Source organism: Rhea americana, unplaced genomic scaffold (assembly GCF_003343005.1).
Source record: "Rhea americana isolate MKP2758 unplaced genomic scaffold, rheAme1 scaffold_495, whole genome shotgun sequence".
Taxonomy (NCBI): domain Eukaryota; kingdom Metazoa; phylum Chordata; class Aves; order Rheiformes; family Rheidae; genus Rhea; species Rhea americana.
This window is the reverse complement of record NW_028186640.1, coordinates 90,687-104,429: the sequence shown is the minus strand read 5'-3', so window position 1 is coordinate 104,429 and position 13,743 is coordinate 90,687. Positions and strand designations below refer to the sequence as shown.

The 13,743-nt window shown below is 56.2% G+C and overlaps 2 protein-coding genes across 2 annotated transcripts in view; one reads left to right on the top strand and one right to left on the bottom strand.

The window, feature by feature from the left end:
• Nucleotides 1-709: 709 nt before the first annotated feature.
• HTRA2 (HtrA serine peptidase 2) lies at nt 710-8,228 on the top strand. Its single transcript, XM_085317297.1, has 8 exons — nt 710-734; nt 828-1,165; nt 1,236-1,430; nt 1,719-1,751; nt 2,262-2,370; nt 3,293-3,362; nt 7,487-7,582; nt 7,879-8,228. The coding sequence occupies exons 1-8, from the start codon at nt 710-712 to the stop codon at nt 8,042-8,044; spliced, it is 1,032 nt and encodes a 343-aa protein (XP_085173423.1). The 3' UTR covers nt 8,045-8,228.
• Nucleotides 8,229-10,024: 1,796 nt separating this feature from the next.
• LOXL3 (lysyl oxidase like 3) overlaps nt 10,025-13,743 on the bottom strand; it is a 14,201-nt gene continuing 10,482 nt past the window's right edge. Inside the window, 6 exon segments of the mRNA XM_085317290.1 lie at nt 10,025-10,785; nt 11,022-11,133; nt 12,012-12,148; nt 12,235-12,350; nt 13,053-13,296; nt 13,708-13,743. The exon segment at nt 13,708-13,743 is cut by the window's right edge and continues 10 nt beyond it. Coding sequence (XP_085173416.1) covers nt 10,712-10,785; nt 11,022-11,133; nt 12,012-12,148; nt 12,235-12,350; nt 13,053-13,296; nt 13,708-13,743 — 719 coding nt within the window. The 3' untranslated portion in view covers nt 10,025-10,711.

Sequence of the window (13,743 nt, the reverse complement as noted above, 5' to 3'; positions counted from 1 at the left end):
AGTCACCTTCTTGCCTGTTGGGCATCTGGAAGTAGTTCCCAGGAAGATGTGCTCCATAAGCTTCCCAGGGACTGGAGTGAGAATGACTGTCTTGCAGTTTTCTAGACCCTCTTTCTTGCAGACTGGTGTGATATTTGCTTTTTCTCAATCATCAGGAGTCTCCCCTAGTCACCATGACCCTTTTAAACAGGCTCACAATGTCATTGGCTATCCCCCTTGCACCCTCAGACACATCCTGTCTGGTCCTGTGGACTTGCGCATGTTCAGCTGGCTTCAGTGGTCGCTCCCTTGATCTTCCCCTATCATTAGTAATGCTTTGTTCCCACAGGCTCTGCCCTGGGCACAAAAACCTGGAAAGCCTGAGGAACTTGGCAAAGATGTACTGAGTACCTCAGCCTTTATGAATTGCAATGCTAGTTCCTTGCCCCACTCAGCAGAAGGCCCCAATTTTCTTGTTGCCCTTCTAGTATGTGTCAGTGTGATAGAAATACCCCATGAATGCCAAGGATTGCAATCATGAGCTTGCTTTCACCTGTCTAAAGTAGGCTTACTTGTAAGCTTCCAACTGGTTCACTGCCTGCTCCAAGGCAAAGCTCTGTTTGCTCARGCTGCTGTTTTGCTCAGAGCACAGACTCTCCTCCTTGCCTTCCCTGTCTGCCCTTCCTAAAGAGCCTGCACCATCAGTCGTAACTGTCCAGTCATGCGAGCCATGCCGCTCCGTCTCTGTAATCTCAGTGAGATCATACCTCTGGGGCTGTACATGGACTTCTGATTCTTCCTGTTGGTTTCCCTGTTGCCTGCACATTTGTGGAGATGCTTGAGCTGAGTACCTTTCACTGGGGAAGAGAAAGAGTTTCCTTGTTACGCTGTTGCTCAGACGCTTCCTCACTGCCCCCGGCCTGCTGCCCCTGGCCCTCTAGGGTCCCCACCAGCCCCTTGTGACCCATGCCCATCTTGCAGGCACCCCTTCTCGGGCCGCGACGTGCCCATCTCTAATGGCTCGGGCTTCCTGGTGTCACCAGATGGGCTCATTGTGACTAATGCGCATGTGGTGGCGAACCGGCGGCGTGTGCGAGTGAAGCTGGCCAGTGGAGAACAGTACGATGCTGTGGTGCAGGATGTGGACCAGGTTGCAGACATTGCTACCATCAAGATCAAACCTAAGGTGCCTGTTGCTGCTGTGGGGATGCTCCCTTTGTCCCCTGCCATCTGCTTACTCTCTTCCTCTCTTCCAGCACCCGCTGCCCACCCTACCCCTTGGGCGCTCCTCTGAGGTGCGGCAAGGGGAGTTTGTTGTGGCCATGGGCAGCCCATTCGCCTTGCAGAACACCATCACCTCTGGCATCGTCAGCTCTGCCCAGCGGGGCAGCCGGGAGCTGGGCCTGACCACGTCTGACATGGAGTACATCCAGACGGATGCTGCTATCGATGTAAGGAGAGTGTAGTGCACAGCGGGTTGGCGCTTCATCTCTGTCCTTTGTTCTCTGCAAGAGCTCTCCTCTTTGGGGAGGGGGTAGCTGGAGGAGGGCCATGGGTTCCAAGATGTCAGAAAGGGCTTTACACAGAGGATGGGAGGAGGAAGGGATTCTGGTTAGTCACCAGGGCAATGGCCGTGCTTTTTACCTTGTACCCATGTCTTTTGGACTCTACCTCCTTTCTCGGGTTGGCCATTTGGGAATGTCACTCTCACAGCCTGTTTACTGCTCTCTCTTCTGCAGTTCGGGAATTCCGGGGGCCCCCTTGTCAACTTGGTAAGTTCTCCTGCACGTGTCCTCACTGGCCTTGGCAGAAGGCGCTGTGTGCCCTCTGGATCTGTGCCTGCTGGTAGTTGGTGTCGCTCTGTGGGAGCGCTCTGCAGGGTGTTTGCAGCTCTCGGGAGGGGGGACTGTGCATGCTCCAGGCTCCCTGTGGGAAGTGAGCAGGCACTGAGCTCGGTACGGGAACTCTGGGTCTATTGCTCAGCCTCAGCTTAGCCCTGTTCAGCATCTGCTTTGTGCAGCCATAGCTGGTGGGACTGGCGTAGCAGAGTCGAGCCCCACTTTGGTGTGGCCAGCATCACTGAAGCTTGTGAGGCATGGGGAGGGGCTGCATAGACTGCAGCCTGTGGGGACTGTCCTTGCCCGGCTGTGGCAGAGTAGGGCAGGCTGAGAACGCAGTAGGCTGGAAAGGGATGGGTGTAGGCAGGACACCAGGTTTGCACCATGGTTGCCCTCCTCTCCACAAAGATGCAGGCTAGTTGGTTCAGTGCCCTTTCCCTGCAGGATGGTGAGGTGATTGGGGTGAACACTATGAAGGTGACATCAGGCATCTCTTTTGCCATCCCCTCAGACCGACTGCGGAAGTTCCTGCAAAAGGAGGAACAACGCAAAAGTGAGTTGAGTGCCTCGCTGCTCAGGTACTGGGGGAAGGAGACCAGGAGGAGGCTGAAAGGGGAAAACGCCTGAGCTCTTGGCCCTTTTTTGGGAGAGAAATACAAGCATAGCAGGAGAAAGAGTTTGAGGGTCAGAAGTTTCTCCTCTCTAACGTGAAACAGTAAGCACTGCTCTGCCAGCAAAAGCTATACTGTTGCTTCCGTGCCCACAGAAGCCTAACTACTTGTTAGGAGGATGCTGGTCTGCATCTGCTGCAGATAAAGACTTATAAATTGTAGTCCCAAATAAGTTGTGCTTAAGTCCCCAGAGAGTAAGAGGGTCAAGAGGATGAGACCGGACTCTTTTCAGTGGTGCCGAGTGACAGGACAAGAGGCAACGGGCACCAACTTAAATGCAGGAAGTTCCACCTGAATATAAGGAAAAACTTCTTTACTGTGAGAGTGACAGAGCACTGGAACAGGTTGCCCAGAGAGGCTGTGGAGTCTCCTTCTCCAGAGATTCTCAAAACTGGCCCGGACACAATCCTGTCTAACATGCTGTAGGTGACCCTGCTTGAGCAGTGGGTTGGACTAGATGATCTCCAGAGGTCCCTTCCAACCTCAACTATTCTGTGATTCTGTATGTAGTTTCTCCTATCGACGCTATGGAGTGATATTTTGAGTTGAAAAAATGACAGCATAAACCAAGAGAACAAAATAACCCAGCATTATACACTGCTGATAAAGTTCTAACTGATAAATGGGACTTAAATAAGCTTTTAATAGGGAATTCAGTGAATAGGTATCTATCACAGAGTATCTGTCTCTCTCTGAATGTATCCTTTAAAGTGGGAGGGCTTTGTGGCCCAGTGCTGTGGAAATGGTTCTGGAGTGCAGAACCATCTTTTCAGCCTTATCATTTGACTTGTTTTCATTCAACAGGCTCTTGGTTTGGCAATGCAGAGACAAAGCGCCGTTACATAGGGGTGATGATGTTGACTCTTACACCAAGGTATGTATTTTGAGACCTGGGGCCAGTGAGCTGGTCTCTTTATGGCACGGTGACTATGTAGTGGGATCTAAATTAACTGGGTGTATCTGTTTAGGCAAGGATTGTCTTCACAGCTTAAACATGCACATTTTCTAGTCTTTTTGTGCTCATTTTGTGTTTAGGCTGTGTCAGGTATAAATTAGAAGCTTGCAAATTTCTGCACTCTGGCAAAATCTGTAAGCTGATAAAAAGTCCCTAAAATCACCACACAAAACGTCGCATCAATATATCATTTTTGTTAGGAAGAGTTCAACAGAACTCTTGAAACATAGCTTGAATGCAGAGCCACCAAAAATGTGGTATGAATAACACATTTGCTATGTGCCAAATGAAAGTTATGATGGAAAAGTTGAGCAAGTTTTACTGTCTGGGAGGAAGGATCCACCAGGTAAATTGCTGTGATGCAGAAACTGTTCTGAATATGGAACTTGCAGAATATGAAAGTGTAATTTCACCAGTAGTGGAGTTCACTTCTTGAGGGAGAAGGTGAGCAGATGGGAGGCACGTTGTGTTGGCACACACAGTGTGGCTGCCACCCAAAGTGTAGGGTGAGGCCTTTGGGTATCAGGAGGAAGGCTGGACAGAAATCATCTTGATGCTGTGCAGTAGCTCACTGGCGGATGGGAAGAAGTCTCGTGAGTCTGAGACTGCTCATGCTCATGGCCGTGACTTGGGAAGGACGTCGAGTTACTCTGTGTCTCTGGAGGCATTCTAGTCAGCAAAGAGGACTGCAGAGTTCTCTGTTACAAGTGTTGCCTGCAGCCCTTGGTCCAGCTGGTCCCCAAGATRTGTGTGTGGCCTTGGCAGCCTCACCAAGCATCCTGAGCAGATGCTTTGCAAGCAATGGCAACTGTGCTGTGCAGAGGGCTGGACAGCCCCTGTTGTGCCTGCACAAAGCTTTTCTTGGTGCTATAAACCATGGGAGTGAATTGCTGCAGGAGCTGCACCTGAACACTGCCCGCAGCCTCCTCGATGAAGGGTGTGCATTCAGAGACCCACACCTTCACCTCTGAGCAATTCTCCTTTTCAAACACAGAATGTCTGCTCTGGTTTATGGGCCCTTGCTGCTCTCTTTGAAGAGATCTTTAACTGACACTTGGGCCTCAGGATAATAGTGGGGTTGGTGATAGCAACCTGCTTGTCAGAAAAGGCTTTCAGGGCTGTGCTCTGTCCTTACTAGAGCTTTGCTGGCTCTTGTGTGTTTGCTTAGGTTTACAAACTGTCTGCAGCCCTGGAGCCGACACGCAGTCTCAGGGGATCCTGCCTGGGACACAAAAGAAGCAGGGGATGCTTTGTTCCTCCTGAGTTAGTTACAGGCAGGGGTGGTGGGGTGGACACTGTCAGCATCGCTGGAGTGCCCAGTAGATGGTGCTGGTACTCAGCAAAACCTGATGAGTTCTGTGGGGTGCGATAGCCTGACCTCCTCCTCCCTTCCCTGGATAAGGACATAGGAAGAAGTCCGTCAGGGAAGAAGTGTGAAATGCTTGGGATGTGGCTCCTGGAAAGTGGATTCAGCCTCAGCACAGCCAGCAAGCAGTCTGACAGCAAGGCTTAGGAAGAATGCATCAATAAGATACTGAAAAACKGATAACCAACAGATAAGGAGCCTTGCCCTCAGTTTGTAACCGGTATCTGGTTGCAGGGTTTTCTTGGACCCAGTCCCTGGGAAGACGATCTGAGGGAGATTGCTTGCCTTGGAGCTCGGCAATTACATTGTCTCAGCATACTCTTGAGAGAGGCCATAAATGTGTTGCAGCACAGGAGGGAGAGGGAGATCTGTAGTGGGTCTAAGTTTCTCAGAGTGCTGGTCCTGCTGCACAGACTGTATTTAGCAGACAGGAGCTTCCTAAGACACCAAGCTTTGCCTTCTGTAGAAAGCTCTGCTGCCCAGAGAGAGTGAAGGTGTTTCCATGGCTTTGGGCTCAGCTAAGCCGTGGGAAGAGAAAGGGCCGTGGCTAGCACAGCACTCTCATTGCTGAGGCGTGAAGCTGGGATGTACCATGTGTGCAGTGCCTGGTGCTGCACTGTTCTCGCCTGTGTAGTTTCTCAGACCCTGAGTGGGTTTGACTTAGTTACCTTGTGTGGCTCATCCAGGTGGGGAGTCTGGAGAGCTGAGATCTGGGCATTTTCCTCCAGGGTGGAATACAGCTTCCAGGCTTGTCGGAAACGATGGAGAGCACATGCCTGGGTAAAGCCGCGTGAGAGCACAGTGTTAGTGAGAGATCTTGAAATCCCAAGTTGGGCTGAACTCAGCAATTCTTGTGTGCACATTTCTACAGAGAATGCTGCAGACTTCAAAGGACTTGGCTTTGCTGCTGGCACCTCCTGCACAAGAGGGGAGTGGGGATTGCTGAGTGGAGATGCCACTAGGACTGGCTCCTGTCCCTGCCAATGACGTGGTCTAGCTAGACTGCAGGTGTCTGTCAGTTTGGGGATAATTTTTCTGGAGCCTGCAGGTGAAGACGTGGGGCGGAGGTGCACTTGCGCTCTGCTGCTGCCTCGTTCTAGCAGTCTGACCCCCTCAGCACTGCTCTCAGGTACATGTAGTGCCATAAGCTGTGAAAAGTATCTGGGTGAAGGTGGGTGCCTCTGGCAATCTGAACCAGAACCAGCAGCAGAACCAGCATGGACATCCCACCTTCCATGAGAAGACATTGTTAAGATTTGGATGGTTATTTAAAGAGGAGAGAAATTGAAGTGAGCTGGGGAAATGTCTGCTCTAATGATTGATCTAGAGCTGGGCAGGGCCTGGGGCTCTATCTTACAGCATAGAGCTTTGGGGACTGAGTAAAGGATGCTTAAAACAACAAAGGAGGAACAGGGTCTACATGAAATTGGTGATGAGGGTGCATAGCTGGTCAGGAGGGGTGGTTACTGGAGATACATTCAAAACAAATGGGGTTGATTCTTCATACACTGTATGAAGAACTTGCTGATATTGAGAGTTCAAAATAGCAACTAGAAAAACTTACAGAAGAAAAATCCATTAGTGGCTATCAAATACAAAGATACAGAATTACAGATGCTTCTTGAGCCAGGCAGCTGGAGCCTGTACATATCTGGGGGACTATAATATCCACTGCAGGTGCTGTAGGAGATAGGGTGCTGAGGTAGATGGACACTTGATCCMCCTGACCTGGTACAGCCATTTTTAGAGACTTTGTAGCCCTCAGTCACAAAAGCATGCATTTATTTTATTTGTGCAGAGACCTGCTTAGGGGTATATATTGCTCAGTGTTAGTAACTGAGGTGAAGGCATAAACTTGACTTAGTAAATACACAGACCACATCAAACCAAGACGGGATGGTAGCTTCCAAAAGTCTGTGAAAAAGTACAGTACAGTCCAGTAAAGACAGGGGCAAAGTGGGAAGTCATAATTAACTTATCCTCCAGCAGCACTGGAATTTCAGAGATTACAGTGGGTCAGAGCTGGTGTTATAGTGTTTGAGTGCAGAGTCTGTTTGCAAAGGTGCACAGTCCCTCCACTCTCCGCCACTCTGGTAGGATCCAGCTGGAATGCTGCATCCAGTTTTGAACTCGAAATTTCAAGTAGGGCAATTGAAGAGAATCCAGAGGAGCAGTGAGAATAATCAGAGGTTTAGAAAATGTAATTTGATGGAAGACTGGAGGGATTGAGATTGTTTAGTCTAGACTGCAGTGGAGAAATGTAGGTATACCTCTGCTTGACACATCTGGAAAAAAAGAGGGGAACAATTTTTGTTCTGTGTCCTACCTACAGCAGTCACAGAGAAATGAAACTACAGCAGGGGAGATGTAGATTGATACCAGGAAAAGCTCTCTAACATGGGTCTGCTCAGACACAGGAAGTGCATCAGCAGCAGCTGTGATCCAGCTGGCAGCTGACATGGTAGTTTGCAGCCAGGACCTTTGTCTGCTAGTTTTTGACAGGAAGATGGTAGCGTTTGAATGCCCTCAGGGTTTGCTGTCTGTCTTCTGTGCTTAGTAGCGTGGTGGAATGCAGGAGGAGGCGTTTTGCACCGTGTTCTCCGGTTGTGTGCAGTCATGGCCTGAGCCCCGCTTTGCYTCCTGACTCCTTGCTCTAATGCTGATTTTCACTCTGCAGCATCCTGGCTGAGCTGAAGCTGCGTGACCCCAGCTTCCCCGATGTCTCCTATGGAGTGCTGATCCACAAGGTGATCATTGGCTCCCCGGCCCATCAGTAAGTGCTGCCTTGTACCTGGTGGACTGGCAAGAGGGAGCAAGTGTGCAGGATGTGTTTAGCACCTGCTCTGAGCATTTTGCTCCAGAGGAGCAGGGGCTGGACCCCAGAGCCTACTCTGCAGAAGTAGCAGACTGAAGACTATTGCCCAGGCTTGGGGTCCCTTTGGCCAAGATGCCTGTGCTGCTGGAGGATAAAACCCCAGCTTACTGTACTGCCTGGCTCTTCCTCCGTGGAAGACAAAGCTGTAAGTGTCTGCTTCTCGCACAGTGCGCTCCTCCTTGTCTTCCCAACAGGGCAGGGCTGAAGGCAGGTGATGTTGTGCTGGAGATCAACGGGCAAGCTTCACGCCGTGCAGAGGATGTGTACGAAGCGGTACGGACACAGCAAAACCTGGCCTTACTGGTGCGACGAGGCTATGACACTCTGTTGGTGAGTGTTGTCCCTGAGGTCACGGAGTAGTGGGGCTGTGACGCAGGGCACTGCAGGTGCCAGCTGGCAGTGCTGGCCACAAGCCAAGGGCGCAGGACCATAAGCAACATCTGTGAGCTGATCGAGGAGGAGAGACTGAGAGCTTCAAAGGGACTGGAAGGGGCCAGGCAGAGGGGCGCAATCTCCTTACTCAAATAAAGCACTTTTCTAGGTAGCCCCACAGTGCTGTGTGCCCTCCTTCCCACGCGGCAGGTATCCTGTGTACTGCCAAGGAGAGGCTGGGCTGTGTTGGACCCAGTCCCTTGTGTCAGTCCTCACCAAAGGCCTCCCAGATGGGGATGAGCACACCAGCTGCACCTCCAGTTACCTCCTCTGTTATTAGGATAGAGGTGTGTCCTGCCACCCACTTCACACCTGCACTGGGCATGATCTGAACCCTCCATCTGTGACACATGGCACCAGGCATGTGCTCCCATCGCTCGTGCGGCCAGCTCCTCTCTGGGTTAGCCGTGGCCCCTCTGGAGCTGCTCTGGCACAGGGTTTTGAGGAGGGCAGCTGTCACTGCCACTGCAGAGGTGCTGATTGAGCTTGTCCTTGGCAGAGGTTGCTCCTGTGGCTGTTCCCATAAGTCCTGGGGGACTTGACTGATGCTGTCCTGGTCGAATCGCTTCCACTTGCTGCATTTCAAAGGCTGTAATGTCTTGTGTCCATGTCTGCACCGAGGAAGCAGCTTTCTGGGTCAAGAGCCTTTGGTGCTGGCACTGAGCTGGCTTCTGACCTGGTAGGGGCAGCTTCTGCCAGGAGGTTCAGGAGAGTTGGAGGTGGGAGCCTCTAGCCAGGGCTGTGCATGGCCTTCTCCCACCAGCGCCCTGTTCCTCCCCAACCCCAGCAGCTGCCTGTGCTGGAGCCCTGCTCTCCCACGCACGCAGACAGGCCGCTGGGGACCTGCTGGGCCCTGCTCCGTCGCCTAGGATGAGCTTGCTCCATCCCGTGTGCTCAGCAGCTGGCGGCTGGGAGCCCACGTGGGCGTTCTGGGAAGGAGCTGCTCCATGCTGTTCCCTCCTTCCTGGAAGAGCCTCTTCTCCGCTCCAGCCCCGACACCTCTGCCAGAGGCTGCAGGAGGCACAGAGTAGGGAGCTGTCATGGTGAGGGGAGAAGTGGCTGCTTTGAGGGGCCTGCGTCAGGCCCGTGTTCCCAGCATAAGGGAATGTGTGTGTCCAAGCCAGGCCTTGCCTGTGAAGGGGCTCTTGAGCCTTCACACATGCCTGTTATTTTTAGGAGATGAAAGAAGCACAGTTCCTTGGGGGTGCTGTGGCGAAGGGTAGCTCAAAGCAGCTGCTCCCTCAGTGCCCACTCCTCCCATCGAGGGAAAACAGGCCTCCTTTCAGCACTGGCCCTGGCCTCACCAGTGGAATTTGTTTCTCCAGCAAGTCCTAGCCGGTGGGGAGGGGCTGCTGCTCATAGGGGAAATAGCAGAGACGCCGGACGGCATTTCTCACATAGCTGCTCTGGCAGCGTTGACCGCAGTGCTTTCCACTGCCTTGGGCCAGGGCCTGCCCACAGCTGAGCTGCCTGCTGCCCCTCTCCTCCTCCCTGGTTGCATGGAGGAGCAGTCCGTCCCTGCAGTGACATGCTCCAGCTGGTTAGAGCTTTTGTCTGTGCTCCTCAGCCACAAGTAGGACCAGAGCTGCCTGAGGTGTGATACAGCTGCAGGAGCTGGGCTGTCCCTCTCCTCACTACAATGTCGTGTCCTCATCACCTGCCTCAAGCGTCGCTGCCCGTGGCTCTGCTGGGCCGTGCTGTCTCTGTGCCAGTCCGTATCGGACTGCTTCCATGTCTAAGTAGCCTATCTCCCTGGTGTAAGCCTGGAATTCCTGTGGCTCACAGCCCTGCTGGGCACTCTTGGCTGCAGCACGCTGGCCAGCCCTGCAGCATTAGCTGTGTTGTGCCTCCTGGTTTTGTGATGTTCCTTATCCCACCCCAGAGAAGAGCCTGCAGCCATTAGACAAATAGAATTGACAACTTTATAGAGAAAATAAAATTACAACTAAGAAACAGGTGTGGGAGCCACTGCCAGCGCAGGGGCAGCCACACAGTCCCCAGGTGAGCAGAGAAGGATCCCTGGGCCCCACAGAGCCTCCCGCACGTTGGGGGCAGCCGCTCAGCACTGTGCACAGGGCAGGGGTCCCTGCGTGAGGGGCAGGAGCAGGCAGCAGCTGGGGGCTGTGCCCAGGAGGCAGGGAGCGGAGGGCAAAGCCAGGGATGGCAGTGAGGGCCTGGGGGGGGGAGGCAAAAGGAGCCAAGGGAGGGAGATGCTGCTGGGACGGTGGTGACCAGGGAGCAGGGGGCGCGTGATGGTGTGGGAGGGGGGCTGGGAGGGGTGTGCAGGGCCCCTCCRGACCATACCCATGTGCCGCAGCCCAGGGGAAGGGGCACCGTGTCTCCCGGCAGTGGTTGGGAGTGGCAGCCCCAGGCTGGGAGGTGCATGGCGCGTGCAGTGTCTCCAGCACCAGCTCCGCAAGGCTGGCAAGTCCTGGGCAGTCCCGGCGTGACTCGGAGGTCCCATGGGGCGCGCGTCACGGCTGCGGTGCTGCGGGGCATGAGGCCTCCCCGYTGGCCCCACAGCAGCTTCCTCCCATGCGCATGGGGCGAAGGAGATGGTGTCCGTCTCCCCGGGGCTCCTGGGGGCCTGGGGCCCTACGAGATCTGGTTGTTGAGCTGACCTGGGTACTGCTCGAACCGCTTGTTGGCCTCGTCGCTGAGTGCGTCACCTGGGCGAGCACAGGGCAAAAGCTGTCAGCTCTGCCAGCACCTCCACTGCCACCGCAGCTGCCTGCCCGCATTACCCCTCGCCTGCCCCAGCCCTGCTGCATCCTGCAGCCCCACACCTGCCCCAGCCCCACTGCATCCCACAGCCCTCATCGTTCCCCAGCACCTCTGTGGGGACGCCCCACGCTGCCCGTGCCCCTGTGCCCTCCCCCCCTGTGCCATGCCCTGGGGCTGTTACCGATGTGGCAGCTGTGCACCCAGATGCGGTGCCCGTCGTACTTGCAGTTGCATTTCATGGCATTGTTGGTGAAGTCGCTCTCCGCCACCTCGAAGTTGGGGTTGATCACGACCTGTGGGGCACAGATGCTGAGGGGGGGGCGCAGCCCCGGCCCTGTGGGTCCTGCAGCCCTATGCAACCCCACGTTGGCTGGCCCCAGTAGAACTGATAGTGGGGGCACTGCACCAGCACGGCCCTGGCACTTGGTCCCCGCAGCCCCACGGGAGGGCAGGGGAGGCATGGGAGAGCGCCGTGGAGCAGGGGCCGTGCTGCGACCAGGATGGCCCCACCACTGTGCACCCTGTGTCTGCCAGCAATGTTTCCCGGGGCCAGCGCCAGGAGGTTGGACAGGGCTTTCTGGGCTTCTGTGATGAGCAGGACCCAGCTCCGAGCAGGACCTGCCTGCCGACTGCAGCTGTCCTGCTCGGCACCTCCGTCCAACCTGCTCCGGTCCTTAGCGAATGTGGCTCTAGGACAGACTGACTGTTCCCCCTGAATGGGGCACAAGAGGAGCAATGTGGCTTTGGTGCCAAGCTGTCCAGTGCCCGGTGTGCCTGGAGAGGGGAAGGAGGGAGCAGAAAACGCTGCAGTGCTTGGCCATGGGCCGAAACACACCTGAGCGTGTCCCACACCAGCCCAGCCATCCCCAGGCACCGGGACGGGCAGGAGCCCAGCACCGCCAGCTCGGGGGCCGGCGACCACCAGCCCCGCTCAGCTCGGCAGCGTGTCCCACGCTGCGCCACAAGCAGGAGGTGCTGCATGCGAGCCCAGGCGTCTGGCTGGGGCTGTGTGGCGCAAGGCTGGTTTAAAGCATCACTTTTCCCAGCTGCATGCCCGGCCACCAGCAGTCCCCGGTGGAGGCAGCCCGGTGAAAGCTGGGGAGAGGGTGCGGGTGCGCGGAGGGGTTGCCAGTAGGGCCGGGGGCTGTCAGCAGGGGCTCAGCAGCCGCACCTGCAGGATGTAATTTCCTGGCTTGACGTCAGTGATGTCGATCCACTGGCAGTCGATGTCGTGCCGGTACAGGTCCCAGCAGCCCACGGTGATGCCCTGCTCCCCGAAGTTGGCGCACTCATACCGCTTGGCCACGTCTGCCAGCAGGACGGGAGCACAGCTCAGCATGGCCGTGGAGACCCCCCACCGCAGGGGCTGCGCCGGGGAGGCTCGCGGCACCCACCTTCCTCGCACTCCGTGTCCTCGAGGCAGAAGCTGGCCTTGTGGCCCTCCGCCACCTTGGTGCCATTGGGTGTCAGGATGTCGTAGTGGGTGAAGATGTCCATGCTGTGGTAGTGCCTGCAAGAGATGCAGACTGCGGTGCACCGGCTCCCGGACCCCCATGGCAGAGGGGCRGCTGAGGGGCACAGAGAAGGAGCCACAGAGCCAACAGGAGACTCGTCCTGGCCCGTGGCAGGTCCCCCCAACCCGCCTGTCCCCGTGGTGCTCGAGGAAGGTCCCTGCAGCCCCTCTCCGGGGGCAGCAGCATCGCAAGGCTGGGCAGAGCTGGCCCTGCCCTGTGACAGGATGAGGCTGTCCCCAGCCAGCCGGAGGCCCTAGCTGAGCCAGGAAGGCTTGGCCATGTGGCACCATCTGCAGTCCTCTCCTGGCCCCAGAGCCAGGAACAGCCCTGAGCTGAAGCAGACAGAACGGGACAGCCACAGCCCCCAGGCTCATCAGCATCACCCTCACCCTCACCAGCACATCCCTCAGTGGCATCACCCTCACAGGCATCACCATCACCACCCTCACCAGCATCACCCTCATCGGCATCACCCTCACCAGCATCACCCTCATCGGCATTGGCATCACCCTCACCAGCATCACCCTCACCAGCATCACCCTCATCGGCATTGGCATCACCCTCACCAGCATCACCCTCATCGGCATCACCCTCGCCAGCATCACCCTCATCGGCATTGGCATCACCCTCACCAGCACACCCCTCACCGGGATCACCCTTGCCCTCTCCCACGCCCTCGTGCTGAGCTGTGCACGCACCGGTGGCACTCGTGCCAGACCCAGGAGTGCCGGCCCGCCTTGGGGCGGAAGTCAGCACGGCCGTTGTTGTGGATCTGGGAGGAGAAGCGGAGCAGGCGGCGGTGCCCGTAGGGCCAGTTGGCAAGGCGGGCTGAGCTGGAGAGGCAGTTCTCCTCCGCGGCACAGTACAGCATATGCAGCGGCCGGTCCTCGATGTAAGCYGTCTCCTGAACCAGTGGGGCGTGCAGCAGCAGGTCGGAGGCGGCTGGGGAACACGCGGCTGCTCAGGGACGGGTGGCCGCCCTGCCAGCACGGAGGGCAGCAGGGACACGGCAAGCGCCCTGGGGCAGCAGGACTGAGCCGGCAGCCTCCCTGCAGTGCCACAGCTGGGCGAACGCGTGCCCACCCCACCAGCCAGGAATGAGGTGCCCGCAGCTCCACCACTTGCAAACCCCCGTGCCCACAGCCCCATCCTCTGCAAACCCCCATGCCTTCAGCCCCATCCCCTGCAACCCCCCGTGCCCACAGCCCCATCCCCTGCAACCCCCAGTGCCCACAGCCCCATCCCCTGCAATCCCCCGTGCCCACAGCCCCATCCCCTGCAATCCCCCGTGCCCACAGCCCGTGGTCCCGTCGCCTGCAGACCCCCGTGCCCGCAAACCCCACGGCCGCTCACTCTCGGAGCAGATGACCCCAGCAGCGAAGCGTGTGC